At 44.6% G+C, this 19,597-nt stretch overlaps 1 protein-coding gene across 1 annotated transcript in view; it reads right to left on the bottom strand.

Moving 5' to 3' along the window:
• LOC145358769 (uncharacterized) overlaps positions 1-19,597 on the bottom strand; it is a 49,966-nt gene that overhangs the window by 13,633 nt on the left and 16,736 nt on the right. The window contains exons 3-5 of the mRNA XM_080213038.1: positions 10,244-10,367; positions 7,554-7,573; positions 652-692 (exon numbers count right to left, since the gene is read on the bottom strand). Coding sequence (XP_080069164.1) covers positions 652-692; positions 7,554-7,573; positions 10,244-10,336 — 154 coding nt within the window. The 5' untranslated portion in view covers positions 10,337-10,367. The remainder of the gene's footprint in view (positions 1-651; positions 693-7,553; positions 7,574-10,243; positions 10,368-19,597) is intronic.

Here is a 19,597-nt window from a genome sequence, read left to right as displayed (position 1 = left end):
AAATATAAGGACAAATTCACCAGTCTGGTTCACAGCAGGGATTGCTGCAAGAAGGGCTTGATAAATTGGCACTGCAATGCCATCTGTTCTTTTGTGGGGTTGAGGTCACAAGACACGGTGGCACAGTGGTTAGCACTGCTGCCTCACAGCGCCAAGGACCCGGGTTCGATTCCCGGCTTGCATCACCATCTGTGAGGAGTCCGCATGTTCTCGCTGTCTCCATGTGGGTTTCCTGGTTAGGGTGCAATGGCCACGCTAAATTCTCCCTCAGTGTACCTGAACAGGCGCCGGAGTGTGGCAACTTGGATTTTCAGAGTAACTTCATTGCAGCGTTAATGTAAGCCTATTTGTGACACTAATAAATAACTTTGAATGGCAGAGCAGGTTTGAGGGTTCAATCGTCTAGTTTGTATGTTCCGATGTGCATACCCCCTGAGGAAGGCATTTCCTGCTGAATTTACCTTGCTGCATCTTGAGTTATCAACAAGTATCAACTCACAAGGAACCTATTATTAATATACAATTTAAACAGCAGCATAAGTTTAACATCCATTGCATCATTTAGCATCTGGGTGTGTAGTGTACCATGCAACACCCCATTTACCCGCCACCCACATTAGCATCCACCCCAGTTTAATTTAACTAACGTACCATAAATGATGGGTTCTTTATTTCTCCTTGATCTTTTGCCTCTAGATTATTGATGGGTGAACAGGATATAAATATTAGTGAAGAATGACAATGCAGGAAAATATTCTTGATCAGTAACATTCTGCTCAACGTAGACATTTTATTAATGACCCCTATCTTTACCATTCTGGGGTCTAATGCAATTTTCTCTGTTACAATCCTGGGAACTGGTAGCAAATGAGAGAGAGACAATGGGAATCTTTTGAGAACCTTGGCTTCACGCTCACCCCCAGCTTCCTGCCATCATTTGTATTTGAAGGAGTAAGGAAGGCAGTCCCAACAGGGTAGGGGTATCTCACCGAGGTCGGTGAGCCGATGATGGAGTTCACCCACATTGAAGTTTCTCCTTCTCTGCTGTGATCTTTTGTTATTTGTACCATAACTGCACTAAGGTGGACAATATAGATAATCTAGGAACATATTTTCTTTGCACTCTCAGCTTCACAAATCATTTAGAGCCACACAAATTTGGCAAATATCATGGCATGGGATGGGGAAACACTGGGGTGTTGAGACTGATGGGTATTTGCCATACCTGCTGGAGCAGTCTTCACTAACAAATGAATATAGCTGGAGGTGCTGGGGTGTAGTGACTAGGTGAGATCCACAAGGCCTTTATTCCTGCCCACCTCACTTGCATGGTAGGTAGTGATAAACTCTGGAAAGCAATGATAAACGCCTCGAGGCCCTCCTGTAGGGGAGAAAGCCTTGCTGCAACCTGGTCTCCCTACAAATGGCTCCAAAAGTGGATCTGCTGAAGACCCTGGTCTCAGCTCAGTCCTTCAGTTGGAACCTTGATCCAATATTTGAGGCACTTCTGTCCTTTCAAAGTCCTTTGGTAGCAATCCTGTGGTGGCTTCCCTGTCACATCATCAGGATATTCTGTCCTCATTCTGATGGGTCCTCCTTTGTTGGTTTGTATCCCACCTGGAGCCCATTGTAAACCCAGGTGTGTTAAGAGTTGGGCTGAATGGGATGGTAGAAGGGTCAGTTGCCTTGCTGGAATTCAGCTCTAATGGGCAGAATCCTGGCAAGATAGCATCTAGTTACTTTAGCATTGACTCATTCACTCCTTCTGCATGAAAACAACAAACATCAAACAAAAATAAGCTCTTACTACATGACTTCAAACTCAACGTGATTTTTGCACAATCGGAAGTTTGCAGAGCTGGTGCATCCAAGGTGACCAATAGACCGTGGCAGCAGCAGTCTGTGCCAACACCCTGCAGAAGAGGATAGCCTTTCAATACCTAAAGAGGATGAATGGTCTCATCTATTCTTCCAGGGTAATTCACTCTTCTCATCACTCTCAACAGGCATTCACGTAGCCATCACAGAGATTCCCCTCAATGCCAGCTCAAGGGATATTACTCGCCAGGGACCTGGGTTCAATTCCAGCCTCAGGTCACTATCTGTATACAGTTGGCACATTCTCCTTGTGTCTGCCCACTCACCCACAGTTGTGTGCTCATCCTGACCATAGCACCACACACCAACCATGAATGCTGGGCATCCTTAACATCTGGCTTGGCAGCTGTCCTACTTACATTCTCTGTTTGTCTTCATGCAGGATAAGTTAGCACACAACAAAAAAGAAAGGGCCTTTTTGGTGAAAAAATGGCTAAACACAGAATCCTGACAGAATTTGAGACAGAGCGTTTAGAATCATAGAAACCCTACAGTGCAGAAGGAGGCCATTTGGCTCATTGAGTCTGCACCGACTACAATCCCACTCAGGCCCTATCCCTGTAACCCCACATATTTGCCCTGCTAATCCCCTTGACACTAGGATCAATTCAGCATGGCAAATCAACCTAACCCGCACATCTTTGGACTGTGGGAGGAAACTGGAGCACCTGGAGGAAACCCATGCAGACACGAGGAGAACATGTAAACTCCACACAGACAGTGACTTGAAGCTGGAATTGAACCCAGATCCCACTGGCCACTGTGCCAGCATGCTGCCCGCGTCAGCTGGCCAGGGAGGATGTGGACCGTTCCTGTGCTGATGGTGACATTGGCAGCTCTCAACCAAGTGAGGATCCAACACTGCAACATCCATCAGACAGTCATACTGGGAGTAATGTCTCCTGTTTCTCAGGCCCCTGGGAAGGATTAATCACCTCTCCTTTGTTTGACAGGCACATCCAGGAAGCAGCCAAAAAGGTCAATGAGCAAAGTCCTCGGCTCCAGCTCTGACAGTAGCACAGAAGAGGACGTTACAGACCCTGAAATAGAAAAACCATCACAGCATTCACCCACACCCTCCACCATCACAGGAACACACACCTCAGTGGGTTCTAGTTCTAGAGCAGCCTCAGGATCAGTCTGATGAGCGCATCACAATCTCTGATTCTCAGGCAGAGGCAGATGGCAGCACTTAGAAAGGTGCTGGAGGCCAGAAAGCTGCTGCATCTGAGTCAGGTGATAAGCCTCTGAACTTGGTCAAGCCTCAGCTAGAACTGATCTGGGTTCAATTCCACACTTGGGTCACTGTCTGCGGAGTTTGCACATTCTCCCTGTGTCTGCATGGGTTTCCTCCAGATGCTCCGGTTTCCTCCCTCAGTCCAAAGATGTATAGGTTAGGTGGCTTGGTCATGCTAAATTGCCTCCTAGTGTCCCAAGATGTGTAAATTAGAGGGGATTACTTATGGTAAATGTGTGGGGTTGTAGAGGTAAGGCGGGGGAGAGGGCCTGGGTACAATACTCTTTCAGAGAGAGTCAGTGTAGACTTGATGGACCTAATGGCCTTCTGCTGCTCTGCAGGAGCTCCAAAGGCAAAGGAAGGAAAATCAGGAATGTCGCTCCACTACTCAGATTGCAATCTCCATTGAAAATCCTATTCGCCTTCAGACAGAAGTGATGGTGCCAACAGGTCAACACACCGCAGTCAACACTAGATGGTGACTACAATAGAGACCTTGGCCCACGAATGCTATCCTGCATCAGGCAAGATGGTGAGCAGTGGTTAGCACTGACCAGGGCTCAATTCTACTCTTGGGTCACCGTCTGTGTGGAGTCTGCACGTTCTCCCTGTGTCTGCGTGGGTTTCCTCTGGGTGCTCCAGTTTCCTCCCACAGTCCAAAGATATGCAGGTTAGGTGGCTTGGCCCTGCTAAACTTCTCCCTAGTGCCCCAAGATGTGTAGGTTAGGGGGATTAGCTATTAAATTTGTGGGATTATTGGGACGGGGTGGGGGAGAGGGTCTGGGTAAGATACTCTGTCAGGCAGAGTCAGTACAGACTCCATGGGCTTAATGGTCTTTTTCTGCACTGCAGGGATTCTATGCTACAGAAACCATATTCAGAGGGACATGTTTGCATCCACCAGCCTTTACACCAGAAGGGGCAGGGAGAGGTGGGAGGGAGCGACAAGGCTTCTCCCCCTCTCTCTCTCTCAAGGAGCTGTCAGGTGTTATCGGGCACCCACAAGGAGGGGGATCATCCACCCAGGGAGTGTCCCACCCATCTGAATCCCCTTATCCTGATGCAGCTCCACAGGCCAAGGAGGATTGCACTGCCCCACAGCAGGACCTGGAAAGCAGGCTGTGGCCTCTCCAGTTCTCAGCCATCTAGTGCACACCCACCCAGGTAATCACAGACAACAGGGTGTAGCAGTCAGCAGGCTTGTCCACTGTGAATGTTGGGGATGCACCAAGATGTAGCGACAGGGTAAGAAAGGTCAAGAGGTTGTAGTTGCACAGCGTGGGCATGGGTGTTAATCACTTCTACATAATGTTCACTTCAGTAAATAAACTCCCACACTCCCACTAATCCTTTCTCTGGCTCCTTGTTGTGATGAGCTGTGTTCCTCAGTCTGGAGAAAAAAACTTGATTCCTGCACAAGATAAAGGCAGAAAACTCATTCCAGAACTTTCTCGCTGTGCCCAGTGTAATGACAGTGTGCCATCACAGTCAGGTTCTGTCCCCGGTAACACTGTGTTCCTCAAGGGTTCATCCCATGAAGAATGCTGGAGGATAAGGAGAAATGGAACTTTCTCCACTGCATCACCACAATATGACTCTAGTCTTTGAGAGCAAGTGAGCTGCCATCAGAGATTGATAGAAGTTCTGTGAGGATCTATACACTGTCCCCACTGTAAGGCAGCATTATCCTCCTGCAACAAGGCAACTAAGAGCATCTGCTGCACCTCCACAGCAGAAGCCTTATCCCAGAGGGTTAGTGCACTGCCAGTCAGGCCTGAGTGCAATGCTCACAGAAGCCATGTCAAGATAAGGAGGATGTTCTCACTCGATCTCATCATCCATCCATGAGTCTAGTGGCAATGAGCATGTCACAAGCTCATCTGCCTCATCTGGACATTGCCATAGCCTCATGCAAAGAACAAAGAACAACACAGCACGGGAAACAGGCCCTTCGGCCCAACGAGCCTGCACACTCATTTTAACAATTATGAGTGCCCTCCTCTACCTATGACCTTTGTCTACACCTATTGGGGAAGATTGAGGGAAGACTAATTTAGGGAAAATTTCTTACACCAATCAGCCTAAGAGCACATTTTTGGGGTGTGGGAGGAAACCGGAGTGCCCAGAGAAAACCCACGCAAGCACAGGGAGAATGCGCAAACTCCCACAGACACCGGCCCAAATCCATGTATTTGCACAGCAAATAGTGATAGTCACTGAGCTGTTGTGTTGCCTGTCAGATGGTCCAGTTTAAGCGTACACTAACGACATGAAGCACGAGGCAACTCTCGAAACAACATCCAAGAGCAGCCCTCGCACGACCACCGCGTGTATGCCCCTTGTTGGACAACAAGGCAGGCCTTCGTCAGGTGGCTGGGAGTTCTGATCACAAACAGGACACAAAGACACAAACTCAATTTACATGCATAATGATTGGAATGTGAGACTCACGAAGGGACAGCCTGTTCAGAAAGGTTGCAGCATTTGCTACAAATAAAATTGTTGGACTTTAAGCTGGTCTTGTGGGATTTCTTTCTGTTTTACCCCAGTCTTACACCAGCATCTCCACATCACGACCCTGAAAGATGTCAGGAATCTGAGAGTAGTTTGAAGATGTAGGAGTCGTGCCCATTGCCCGGGAATCAAGCAGATGCCTTCAGGATCCATTGGACCAGCTGAACATTCAATAAATGGATGCCTTTGTGGTTCACATTGTTGAGAGTTTGATGCCATGGAGCTCTGAGTGCCAGGAGAGTGCAGGCGATGGCACCCTGCACCTGTGAAAAACTGGACATCTACACAAATCCACTTGTTCTTGCTTCCTCACTTGTCTGGTCCCAGTTGAAATGGATGAAGCAGTGTGCCCTCACAAAGATTGTGTCTGTGACCCCCTGGGTGCACATGAGTGCACAGGCTTGTGAAATCCCACAGAGGTCACTTGTGGAGCCCTGGAATGAGCCACTGATGTAAAAACTGAGCGCCCCAGTGACACTGGCTGTGGGTACCCACCAAATCCCTTGGCACCAAATCCTACAGCATTTAGCAGATGTGACCAACCCGTTATCTGGATATGCACAGTCTTCATCAACACTGGTTCTTGGACATCTGCAGGTATATCATGCACTATCTGTAGACCTTGGGTCAAATGAAATGCCTCCTCAGCTTTCTGGAATTCATCCTCCGCAGACCCTATGTCCTTTCTTTGACAGTTCTACTCCTTTGGAGAGCCTATCGCTGTTGTTGATATTTTCTCTTTCTTCTCCCTTGTCCATGAGTGAAAGGAATGATAGCGAGATCACCAGACTCCTTGTTTCTGATGGTCTCCTCACTGCAGCATCAAAGAGAGAGACTTGATAGTTAGCATTTGCCCGCTAAGTACCATTCTTTGCCCATTCATCAGCTGCAGCTGCCTCTCAAAGCCCACTAACTCATGGCCTGGCCCCAACATTGATGCCCAGTCCTTTATTCACATGCTGGTTGGACCAGACTCCACATCACATGACCACGTGGTGACATCTTTGGGTCACTTGACTGCATTCAAAGCTCTCGTCTCAGGAGCAGGTGTTATCCTTACTGTCACTGCAAGACTTTGCACTCAATTTATCAATAGGCACTTCAAGCACTGAGTGAAGGATTAGGAGCACTATCATTGGGCAGTGTGCCATGCCCTTCCATTTTAAAGAGATACTGCCACTGGCCCAGTCAGGCAATGGTACAGCCACAGCCAAGCATTCATTAAATTTGGAAGTCTGTGTGCCCAGGGTTAAATTCTGAATTCCTACCATTCGCACGCTTATGTACAAGTCTCACTCCAAGTATAGCAACTGAGCTCAAGCTAAGTGGTCTCAGCTGCAGCAGAGTGCTCAACTTTGACCCACCTTTCCACGTGCCTTATCCTTGTCTGCATCCCGTCTCCATACAATCCCTCCCCTCCATGATGGCCTGGCACCTTCAGTCTGTGCTGATTCCCCGCTCCCCACATCCTTTGCCCTGACACCACAAAGCAGTCGAGACGGAATTGCTGTGTAGACCTGCCTGTGACCACCACCACCACCCTCCCCCCACCCCCCCACTGCCTGCCCCCTCCCCCGCACTCACTTCACAATTCTGCTCACCAGACCCACCCCTCCTGAAACCAGTCAGACGTTGCACCATTCTGACATCACCCCTCCTCGGGAGTTTAATTTGATGGGGGGGGGGGGTGAATTGTGGGGTGTGGGGGTGATTCTGACTAATAACATTCCTGGTGTTAGATGGCGGGAAATGTGGCCGTCACTGACAGGAGGAGGGAATGATCTCATTTTGAACTTAAGCCACCAGGATGAATTCTCACAATATTTTTCACTTTTGCCACTGTTCTGCTGTGGAGAAAAGCAGCAGAAAATCCCAGCCTACACTTTAAAACACAATTCATTTTATATATCCATATGCAGCTCACCTCTCTGACTTTGACTTGCCCTGTAAAGCACAGATAAAATTAGTTAACGATTCAAGCAAATCATGTGTTATACCTAAATTTATTGATAGCTATGTTTTACCTCGGTCCGATTAAGGTCATTCTTTCAGAGGCTGCAGATGATGCAGGAAAGGTCATCAAACAGTAAGGGAGACAGAGAACTGGGAGCTAATAAAAATCCTGCTTGCACAGAAATACGTGCCACAGATCCCGAAATATAAGTCTGTCATGCCCAACAGCACTGCATGATAATTTTGACATGGGGAGATATTAGTTGTATGCATCAGATCCTGTAAGAAATACACTTAAAATCTCCAAATTTCGTTTGCATCACCTTCACAAAAAGGCTATTGGCTGAAAACTCTGAGTGTTTGCAAACACATGACATCCATGTGACAAAACTGTCCACTGATATCACCGTGTTTACATGTATCAGTGACGTGGATGTGCCGGCGTTGGACTGGGGTAAACACAGTAAAAAGTCTGACAACACCAGGTTTAAGTCCAGCCGATTTATTTGATAGTAAACTCACCAGCTTTTGGGATTTCTCACTACATGTATCAGGACAGCTAAAGAAAAAAATATAGTCAAGAGAAATTAATAGTGTTGACCAACAAAAACTAGCTTCCGAAATTAATTTTCCATCTTGACTCATTATTCAGGGGGTAAATTGCTTTGGTCACAATGGGCAGTGACACTTTCAAAAGACATTTGTGACAAAATTGTAAGTATTTTTCTGAAAGTATTTATGTTCACATTCAATATACCAATCAGAGAATAGCTTCATGGACACATTTATGATAGGGTCACATTTTGCCTTCTGTTTACCTGGGATGGAAATGTACTGTAGGAGGGGAGGGGATGCAATTTGGGTTGGGGGGGTGGGTGGTGTGGGGTGCTGGGGAGCTGGTTGCGGGGGGGGGGGGGCGGTGGTGTGGTGGGAGTGGGGAGGTTCTGAGTTCCTGATATGGATTCTCAGTAGATGGGTTTTTAACTGGGATGTTTCAAGCAGATATTTACTCCAATATTACTCACTAGCAATACTAACATATTAACTCTTTCCTCCCCATGCATCAACATTAACAAGGATGAACATCAGGAAGTGTGAAGTGAGGAAAGTTCTTTCTGAACCTAAGCCAGAATTCTACTGCCCCGCCCGACACGGGACTCGGCGCATGCGAGGGTGGGATCTTCCAGTCTCAGGTCAAGCAAGACCGTAAAATCCCACCCCCAGTCTTTTCCATTTATTGTGCTCCTCTCCTGCTCTCTCTTGCCCTGTCTCCTGTTCTCTCTCTTGTTTTCTTCGGCTCTCTCACCTGCTCCCCTGCTCTCTCTCCTGCTCTCTTGCATGCCCTCTCTTCCTCTCTCCTGTCCTATCTTGCTCTCTCTCCCTTGCTCTCTCTGTTGCTTGCTCTCCTGCTCTTTATCCTGCTCTGTCTTGCTCGCTCACTCTCCTGTTCTCTCTCTTGCTCGCTCACTCTCCTGTTCTCTCTCTTGCTCGCTCACTCTCCTGTTCTCTTTCTTGCTCAACACTATGTAATCATCAGTGAACATCCCCACTTCTGATCTTATGATGGAAGGAAAATCATTGATGAAGGAGACGAAGATGGTTGGGCTTAGGACACTACTGTGAGGAACTCCTACAGTGATATCCTGTAGCCGAGGTGACTGACCTCCAATAACCACCTATCTCCCTTTGTGCCAGTTATGAATCCAACCAGCAGACAGCTTACCCCTGATTTCCACTGACTCCAGTTTTTCTCGGCCTTCTCAATGCCGCACTCAGTCAAATGTGGCCTTAATATCAAGAGCTGTCACTCTCAGCTCACCTCTGGAGTTTAGCTCTTTTGTCCACGTTTGAACCAAGGCTGTAATGAAGCCAAGAGCTGAGTGGCCCTGGCAGGACCCAAACTGAGCATCAGTCAGCAAGTTATTGCTAAGCAAGTGCCGCTTGATAGAATTGTTAATGATTCTTTCCGTCATATTACTAATGATTAAGGGTAGATTGATGGAGTGGTAATTGACCCAGTTGGGTTTGTCCTGCTTTTCTATGCAGAATATACCTGGGCAATGTTTCGCATTACTGGGTAGATGCCAGTGTTGTAACTATATTGGAAGAGCTTGGCTACGGGCAAGTTCTGGAGCACCTGTATTCAATACTATTGCTGGAACATTGTCAGGGCTGACAGCCTTAACAGACGAGATACAGAGAGGCAAATATTCATGTTTAAATACTTAAACGGAGAATTTCTGAAAAAATTTTATTAACACAATCAAGAATTTATTGTCATTTCTTTTAAAATGTTAGTTGGGTATGCATTTTTGAATAAGTAAATTTAAAATGTAAGTGGAGTAACAATTGTTGACTGGAAGAGAGCAAAAACTAATTTGTAGATTCGTTGTGCATTTTTGATCATTTAGAACCTTGCGCTGTGGAATAAAAAAAAGTATCCTTTCCTAAATTTACAGAAGTGTTTTTTGCAATAATAACCAATAGTTGATCAACAGTTTTTCTTTTACATGCTAAGTGGAAAGATTTATGCAACCAAATAAGTTCCACACATGACGCTTCTCATGAATAACGTCAGTTATTTTAGAGAAAATGAGCAGTGTAAACCATGTGAGCCCCATAATTTACAGTAACAATTCAAATAAAATCATACATGTTTACCTCAGTGTAAGGTGATCGATTTGAGCTGCTGTCTTTATGAATTAACTTTGGCTTAGCCAGTTCTTCGGTTCTGGGTGTAGGCCTAGCTCTCATTGTAGCAGGTTTCACAGGCCAAATGACTGGTCTACACAATAAACAAACGTGTTAGTTTTAACTGTCGATTCCACAGCACATATGGGATAAAGTACAGTCAGTGTCATTCGTCACACAAGCAAAGCGTGGCTTCTGCTTTACACCATGAGAATCTGAAACAAACGTGCCAATGGACTGATAAAATAAATACCAGAAGGTATAAATACACATGCAGAATGAACCAGCCAATGGCAAATTGAATTGTAATCTCAATTAGGTTTGAGTTGGTCCATTTTGGTAGAAAAAATAAGGAGGCCACATTCTCCTTGAAAAATAAGATTTTAAAAGGGGTAAAGGAACAAAGGCATCTACAGGAACAGGTAAAAACCTCTAAATGCATCAACACAAGTTTACTGGCAGAACGTGTTTTTTAGGCTAGTATGATGGCAAGTGGTTAGCACTGCTGCTTCACAGCACCAGGGACTCGGGTCCAATTCCAGCCCTGAGTGTCTGTCTGTGCAGTTTGCACATTCTCTCTGTGTCTGCATGGGTTTCCTCCGAGTGCTCCAATTTCCTTCCACAGTCCAAAGATGTGCAGGTTAGGTTGATTGGCCATGCTAAATTGCCCCTAGTGTCAGGGGATTAACAGGGTAAATATGTGCAGTTACGGGAATAGGCCCTGGGTGAGATTGTTATCAGTGCAGGTTCAATGAGCAGAATGGCCTCCTTCCACACTGTAGGGATTTTAAGTCTATGTCTACCATACAGATGCTGTACTGTTGTCCTTGAAAGTTGAATAAGACAAGTCAACTTGACTTATAAAAAAATCATACACATGGGCAACATGATGGCACAGTGGTTAGCATCGCTGCCTCACAGCATTAGAGATATTGGTTCGATTCCAGCCTTGGTGACTTGTTTGTGTGGAGTTCATGCATTCTCCCTGTGTCTGTGTGGGTTTCCTTTGGGTGCTCCGGGTTTCTCCCACAGTCCAAGGATGTGCGTGTTTGTTGGATTGGCTACAGTAAATTATCCCCTAGTATCCAAAGATGTGTGGGTTAGATGAATTCGCCATGGTCAATGTGTAGAATTACGGGAATAGGGTGGAAAAGAGGGCCTGGGTAAGATACCATGCCAGAGTCAGTGCAGTCATGATGGGCCAAATGGACTCTTCTGCACTGTAGGGATTCTATGATGTAACACAGCTGTCCATCTGTACTAATTGTTGATTGACAGGTTTAAGAGAAATAACAGAAATTTCACTCACTGCAACAAAACTCAGTTTCAGAGAAATAGGCTCCATCTGCTGTAGCACAAAACGATCAGGTTATTTCACAAATCGGGTCTATTAACACAACATTTCCCCAAGAAAACATTCACTCTGGGATCCATATCTGGCTAATTTATAGATCAATGAGGGGAAAAGCTAACTTATGCCTGTCTATCAACATGCATGATCAATACATAGCCTATATTGTGCAGCTGGGAGTAACAACAGCAATAGCTGGCAACAAAGGAGTATTGACAAAGAAACCCACTATAAAGTACTTCACAGAGGAATAATCAAAAAAAATGGACATGGAGTTAAATAATTAATTCAGACAATAAATTAGGAGGAGCATTGAGTTGATGTTTTAAATGAGAAGGAGTTGGAGGGACAGATTGAGTTCGAAAGGGGATTAGTTAGCAACTGAAGACATAGCCACCTATGTTTGGCTAATGGGAAGGAAGAACATGCAAGAATCTAGAGTCACAATAAGACAGAGGCCAGGGCACGGAATGATGCAGCTGATGGATGTCGTGGAGATAAAATGATAGCAGATCACAGATGGATCTGAATTTTAAATTTGAAGAAGCAAAAGGGCACAAGTGGGACTTGGATATCGGCTGCAAAGCCAGTGTGGCACAACTCTCTTCTGGTAATTCAATAATTGTTTCCAAGGTGGTACCATGAAGATGTTTAACATCAATCCATCAGGAGTAATAATCAAATATGCGGAATGTCTTCCACTTGAGCTTGAAAAGGAATCATTAGGGCAAGATTAGGGCCAGTCAGGGACAGTAGTGGGAAGTTGTGTGTGGAGCCTGAAGAGATAGGAGAGGTGCTAAATGAATATTTTTCATCAGTATTCACACAGGAAAAAGTCAACGTAGTCGAGGAGAATAGACTAGACAGGATTGACGTACATAAAGAGGAGGTGTTAGTAATTCTAGAAAGTGTGAAAATAGGTAAGTCCCCTGGGCCGGATGGGATTTATCCTAGGATTCTCTGGGAATGCATCCCAGGGTTCTGAAAGAAATGGCAGAGGTGATAGTGGATGCCTTAGTAATTATTTATCAAAATTTGCTGGACTCCGGGAAAATGCTGGAAGATTGGAAAATGGCTAATGTAACGCCGCTGTTTAAAAAAGGTAGCAGACAAAAGGCAGGGAATTATAGGCCGGTTAGTTTAACATCTGTAGATGAAAAAATGCTAGAATCCGTCAAAGGAGAAATAGCGAGGCACCGAGAAAAGAATGGTTTGATCGAGCAGACGCAGCACGGATTCGTTAAGGGGAAGTCGTGTTTGACAAATTTATTGGATTTCTATGAGGATGTGACTAGTGCAGTAGACAGAGGGGAACCGGTGGATGTGGTGTTTTTAGATTTCCAAAAGGCGTTTGATAAGGTGCCTCACAAAAGTTTGCTGCAAAAGGTTAGGGGGCACAGAGTTGGGGGTAAGGTGTTAGCGTGGATAGAGGATTGGCTGTCTAATAGGAGGGAGAGAGTTGGTATCAATGGGTGCTATTCTGGTTGGCAGCTGGTGACTAGTGGAGTGCCACAGGGATCGGTGCTGGGGTCTCAACTGTTTACCATTTATATAGATGATCTGGAGGAGGGGGCTGAGTGTAGGGTGATGAAATTTGCTGATGACACAAAGATGAGTGGAAAAGCAAATTGCGTGGAGGATGTGGAAAGTCTGCAGAGAGATCTGGATAGGCTGAGCGAGTGGGCGAGGACCTGGCAGATGGAGTATAATGTTAGCAAGTGTGAGGTTATCCACTTTGGCAGAAATAATAGTAGGAGGGATTACTATTTAAAAGGCGAAAAGCTGCAGCATGCTACGGTGCAGAGGGACCTGGGGGTCCTTGTGCACGAATCACAAAATCCCAGTCTGCAGGTGCAGCAGGTGGTCAAGAAGGCGAATGGAATGTTGGCCTTTATAGCGAGGGGGATAGAATATAAAAACAGGGAGGTCTTGCTGCAACTGTACAGGGCACTGGTGAGGTCGCAGCTGGAGTACTGTGTGCAGTTTTGGTCGCCGCACTTGCGCAAGGATATATTGGCCTTGGAGGGAGTGCAGAGAAGGTTCACTAGGCTGATACCGGAGATGAGGGGGTTGGACTATGAAGAGAGACTAAATAGACTGGGTCTGTACTCGTTGGAGTTTAGAAGGATGAGGGGGGGATCTTATAGAGACGTAAAAGATAATGAAGGGGATGGATAGGGTAGAGGTAGAGAGATTCTTCCCACTTAGAAAGAATAGCAGGACTAGAGGGCACAGCCTCAAGATAAGGGGGGGGGGGGGTGCAGTTTAGATTGGAGCTGAGGAGGAACTTCTTCACTCAAAGGGTGGTGAATCTCTGGAATTCTCTGCCCATTGAAGTGGTGGAGGCTACCTCACTAAATATATTTAAGTCACGGGTAGATAGGTTTCTGATAGACAAGGGAATTAAGGGTTATGGGGAGAAAGCGGGAAAGTGGAAGTGATCCATTTCAGATCAGCCATGATCTTATTGAATGGCGGGGCAGGCTCGAAGGGCTAGATGGCCTACTCCTGCTCCTATTTCTTATGTTCTTATGTGCATAGATCCCTGAAAGTTGGCACCCAGGGTGATAGGGTTGTTTAGAAGACTTGCATTCTAATCAGTATCCTGTAAATTCTGTGTGCCTTTATATACTGTGTTTGTGATCAGAACTCCCACTCACCTGACAAAGGGGAACAGCCCGAAAGCTAGTGGTGTTTACTATCAAATAAACCTGTTGGATTTTAATCTGGTGTTGTGAGACTTCTTACTGTGTTTACCCAAAATCCTCGACAGAGGAAACATCCTCTCCATGTTTCCTTTGTCAATTCTCCTTATCATCTTCTACACCTCATTAAGATCTCCTCTCATTCTTCTGGACTCTAGGGTGTATCGGCCTAAACTACCCAATCTCTCTTTGTAAGCCAAACCCCTCATCTCTAGAATCAATATAGTGAACCTCCTCTGAACTGCGTCGAATGCAACTACATCCTCCCTGAAGAAAGGGGACCAAAACTGTACACAATATTCTAAGCGTGATCAGAGTGAATGTTTGTAGCGACACTTCAGTGTAATGGACCATAGGGCTGGAATCCCCAAGCCATTGTACGCAGTACAAGTTTGGCAGTCGTTGGTTGAACCATCACTTGTGGGTACATACATTTCAGTTTGTGAAGTGGAAGGGTGTATGCACCTGCACCAGTATCTAGTTTTGCTCTTCCTGTCCAGTTAAAACATCAACTGGGATCATAACAGCATAGCCTGTAGAATGTCTATCCTGTAGTAAAGCTTTGTATGTGTGTCCACTTTGCGGTGGTTCTTCCATGCTGTAAACTTCGGGTTGGTCTAAGAGGTATATTCAGAGTGCTACTCTCAGAGTAGATGCTATCACAAGCTCAGTTAATCTAGTGGCTAACTCTGATGCCATAAAGTTGCAGTAATGCCCTTCATCTTTGCATTTAGTTATGCATTGATCAATGGTCTCTGTCAATCAAAACCCAAAAGACATGGATTCCAGATGGTGTACGCAGTGGCACAGTGGTGAGCACTGCTGCCTTCAACACCAGGGACCCGGGTTCGATACCAGCCTTAGGTCTATGTGGAGTTTGCACATTCTCCCCATATCTGTGTGGGTTTCCTCCAGTTGCTCCAGTTTCCTCCCACAGTCCAAAGATGTGCAGGTTAGGTTGATGGGCCATGCTAAATTGCCCATTAGTGTTATGGGGGATAAGCAGGGCAAATATATGGGGTTACGGGAGTAGGGACGAGGTGGGATTGTGGTTGGTGCAGATGGGCTGAATGGCCTCCTTCTGCACTGTAGAGATTCTATGATTCTAAGTTGAGTTGCATTTGTCACCTTCAAATGGTCACCACATTAAGACCATAGTCTGACAAACATGGGGCTGACTTTTCCCATCCTGCCCATCACTGGGATTGTAACGGATGGAACACGGATCATGAAAAGGTCCGTTAACCTCAGACAAGATTTTCCAGCTTTGGGGCAAACACAGCCAGAAAATGCCACCCGATGTATTCAGTCTGTGGAATCCTTCATTGCTAACAGCAATTTTAATCTTCATGGCTTTTTTTTAATCTGGTTTGGAAATTTTAATGTCCAGAAAACATAACTCTGCATGTTGTCAGAACAAGTTAAACATGGACTTGGTACTGGGTAATGAACCGGACTGTGGGAGAGCACTTTGGAGATAGTGACCACAATTCGGTGTCTTTCATTATTGCAATGGAGAGGGATAGGGTCACACGGCAGGGCAAGGTTTATAATTGGGGGTGGGGTAATTATGATGCGATTAGGCAAGAATTAGGGAGGATAAGATGGGAACAGGAACTGTCAGGGAAAGGGACAAATGAAAAGTGGAGCTTGTCCTTGATAGGTATGTCCCTGTCAGGCAGGGAGGAAATGGCCGAGTGAGGGAACCATGGTTCACAAAGGAGGTTGAATGTCTTGTCAAGCGGAAAAAGGAAGCGTATGTAAGGATGAAAAAACAAGGTTCAGTTGGGTCGCTTGAGGGTTACAAGGTAGCTAGGAATGAGGGGCTTAGGAGAGCTAGGAGGGGACATGAGAAGTCCTTGGTGGGTCAGATCAAGGAAAACCCCAAGGCTTTTTATTCTTATGTGAGAAATAAAAGAATGACCAGGGTGAGGATAGGGCTGGTCAAGGATAGTAGTGGGAACTTGTGCATGGAGTCAGAAGAGATAGGTGAGGTGTTGAATGAATACTTTTCTTCAGTGTTCACTAAGGAAAGGGGCCATGTTTTTGAGGATGAGAGTGTGATACAGGCTGATAGGATGGAGGAGGTAGATGTTCTGAGGGAAGATGTATTAGCAATTTTGAAAAGCCTGAGGGTCAATAAGTCCTTGGGCCAGATGGGATACATCCTAGGATACTTTGGGAGGCAAGGGATGAGATTGTGGAGCCTTTAGCTTTGATCTGTGGGTCCTCACTGTCCACAGGGTTTTGGTAAAGTGGCAATCTGCGCAAATATGGGTGCAGATTGCATTAATGGCCTCACACCCAATTTTACCACATTTTCACGCCCAATCAGGCTCTGTGTGTTCGGGACCTACATTAATCCCATAATGTCTGAATTCAGATAGATCTGTTTTTAATGGCTGGGGGACCTGTTGTTATATTAGTGGTACTTCTAACATTATAAAGTATCTGGATGATCGCTTAGCACATCATAGCATTCAGGGCTATGGGTCAAGTGGTAGCAACTGGGATTAGGTGGAAGTTCAGGTGTTTCTAATTTATCAGTGCAGACTCGATGGCCTTCTGCACTGTATAATTCTATGTTTCCATGATTTAATAGACAAAATCCAAATAATGTTAAATTTTGAGATGAAAGGGATCCCATCTTATGTTGATCTTAAAAAAATGTTTCAGCAGCAAAAACTCCTTAAAGACACTATAATTAAGAAAATCCACAAACTTCCTCAGGAGGCTAAGGAAATTTGGCATGTCCGCTACGACTCTTACCAACATTTACAGATGCACCATAGAAAGAATTCTTTCTGGTTGTATCACAGCTTGGTATGGGCTCCTGCTCTGCCCAAGACTGCAAGAAACTACAAAAGGTCGTGAATGTAGCCCAATCCATCAGACAAACCGGCCTCCCATCCATTGACTCTGTTTACACTTCCTGCTGCCTCGGCAAAGCAATCAGCATAATTAAGGACTCCACGCACCTTCTTCTACCTTCCATCGGGAAAAAAATATAAAAGTCTGAGGTCACATGCCGACCGACTCAAGAACAGCTTCTTCCCTGCTGCCTTCTGATGTTTGAATTTACTTGCCTCGCATTAAGTTGATCTTTCTCTACACCCTAGCTATAACTGTAACATTACATTCTGCACTCTCTTCTTTCCTTCTCTATAAATGGTATGCTTTGTCTGTGTAGCACACAAGAAACAATACTTTTCATTGTTTACCAATACATATGACAATAATAAATCAAATCAAATAATGAGGCTTAGTATAAGATATTAATGCATTAAAGGTATGATGGGTTTCAAACTGTACACCAGCCATTTGTTTCTCTTTAAATTATAAAGTTATAAATGGGTGAAGCTATCATAAAAAAATTGTATTAGAAGTTAGTGGGGCTCAAGGGATGAATGGTGCTCAGCAAGAATGGAGAAGATGGGTGCATGCAACTTTGCAGCAATTTTGGATTAGCTATAATTTTTCAAGAGTAGCATCAGGAAAGCAACTGAAAGCGTTGAATAAGTTCATTTTTTATGGTGATTAAGGGATGGATTTCTTACAGTTCATTGGATACCACTGCAGGCATTGGGGATGTATAATTACACACCTGTGAAAACTGCTAATTTACTAGGTGTCAAAGTACTAATAACACACTAATTATATGGTATCAAAATATGATATTTCCACATAAAGGCCACTTAAATATTGATAAGAATGTAATTTTGTTTGAAGTGAGTATAACCAATGGTAATAGAAAAATGTACATCAGCATAATTACACTGATGAATATCTCTGTGAAATGCTAACAGTCGCAAGATTCTGTTGTGCCAGCTACACACATGTTGTGATCACACAGACACGCGTATGTTACCAATCAACTCACGCATAAGTAGAACAAATCATCTTATGGATTTAGTTTGGCACAGGATGTCGGAAGACTGTGCTTTTGGTGCAGGCACGCACCCAGAACTCTGAACTAATTCACTGATCTTACTGTGGAAAATGATACAAATGGAGAGTGCGTTACCTAAAAAATATTATTGGAGGAAAAAGCAAGGTGACCTATGATGTACCTGATCAATAAACATTTAAAACAAGGTAGTGAAATGACTCAACATATAAAAATCTGTTGTAGTACTGCCTGCAAAAGATATTGAAATGCTCCAATTATATTTGATTTGATTTATTATTGTCACATGTATTAGTGAAAAGTATTGTTTCTTGCGCACTATACTAACAAAGCATACCGTCCATAGAGAAGGTGCAGAATGTAGTATTACAGTCATAGGTAGGGTGTAGAGGAAGATCAACTTAATATAATGTAGTCCATTCAAAAGTCTGATGGCAGCAGAAAAAAGTGTTCTCGAGTCGGTTGATAACTCATATTTTTGTATCTTTTTCCTGATGGAAGAAGGTGGAAGAGAGAATGTCTGGAATGCGTCAAGACCTTGATTACGCTGACAATTATGACATTGCATTGGAATGGAAATCTTCAATTAAGATATCAGAAATGCTTAAAAGATTTATATAGGATTCTCAGATGAAATGAATTGCAGGCTACTAATCTCAGTTCATTGGCTGTGGTTGATATCACAGAATCCCTAGAGTAGAAGGAGCCTGCACTGTAACAATCCCACCCAGGTCCTATCCCTGTAACTCCACATATTTATCCTTCTAATCCCTCTGACACTAAGGGCCAATTTAGCACAGCCAATCAACCTAACCCACACGTCTTTGGCATGTGGGAGGAAACCCCGCAGACACGGGGAGAACATGCAAACTTCACCCAAGGCTGGAACTGAACCCAGGTCCCTGGTGCTGTGAGACAAGGGTGCAACCACTGTACCACCCCTGCCTATCAATCAATCTTCAATTGATCAGGATTTTCCAAACAACAATTAGAAATAGTTCTTGAAGTAACATGAGTTCTAGTGACTGATGTTTTGTCATAAAGGCATGGAAACACCATTTTTAAAATTTTATTGAGCTTATCTGTTATGAACAAGCTGCACCATACAAGGGCTGGAAGACTGCAAATTGGATATGGATCTGAATTGCAATGTGATCATGCCACAAGGTACTGTCAGTGAAAACTTATCCCACTATTGATTTACGCAAGTAAAACTCTACTTATGCTCTGTAATACTAAATAGGGTTTACGAGAACTTGCAAAAGATTTTTTAAATTTATATAAGCATCGCATGAATATTCTTCAGTGAGTTGGAAAAATTCAAAGTTAAATAACAAAATAGGCAGCGCTTTATTGTGTAA

Source organism: Carcharhinus amblyrhynchos, chromosome 26 (assembly GCF_965287045.1).
Source record: "Carcharhinus amblyrhynchos chromosome 26, sCarAmb.v2.hapA, whole genome shotgun sequence".
Classification (NCBI taxonomy): Eukaryota; Metazoa; Chordata; class Chondrichthyes; order Carcharhiniformes; family Carcharhinidae; genus Carcharhinus; species Carcharhinus amblyrhynchos.
This window is presented reverse-complemented; position numbering and strand designations above follow the sequence as displayed.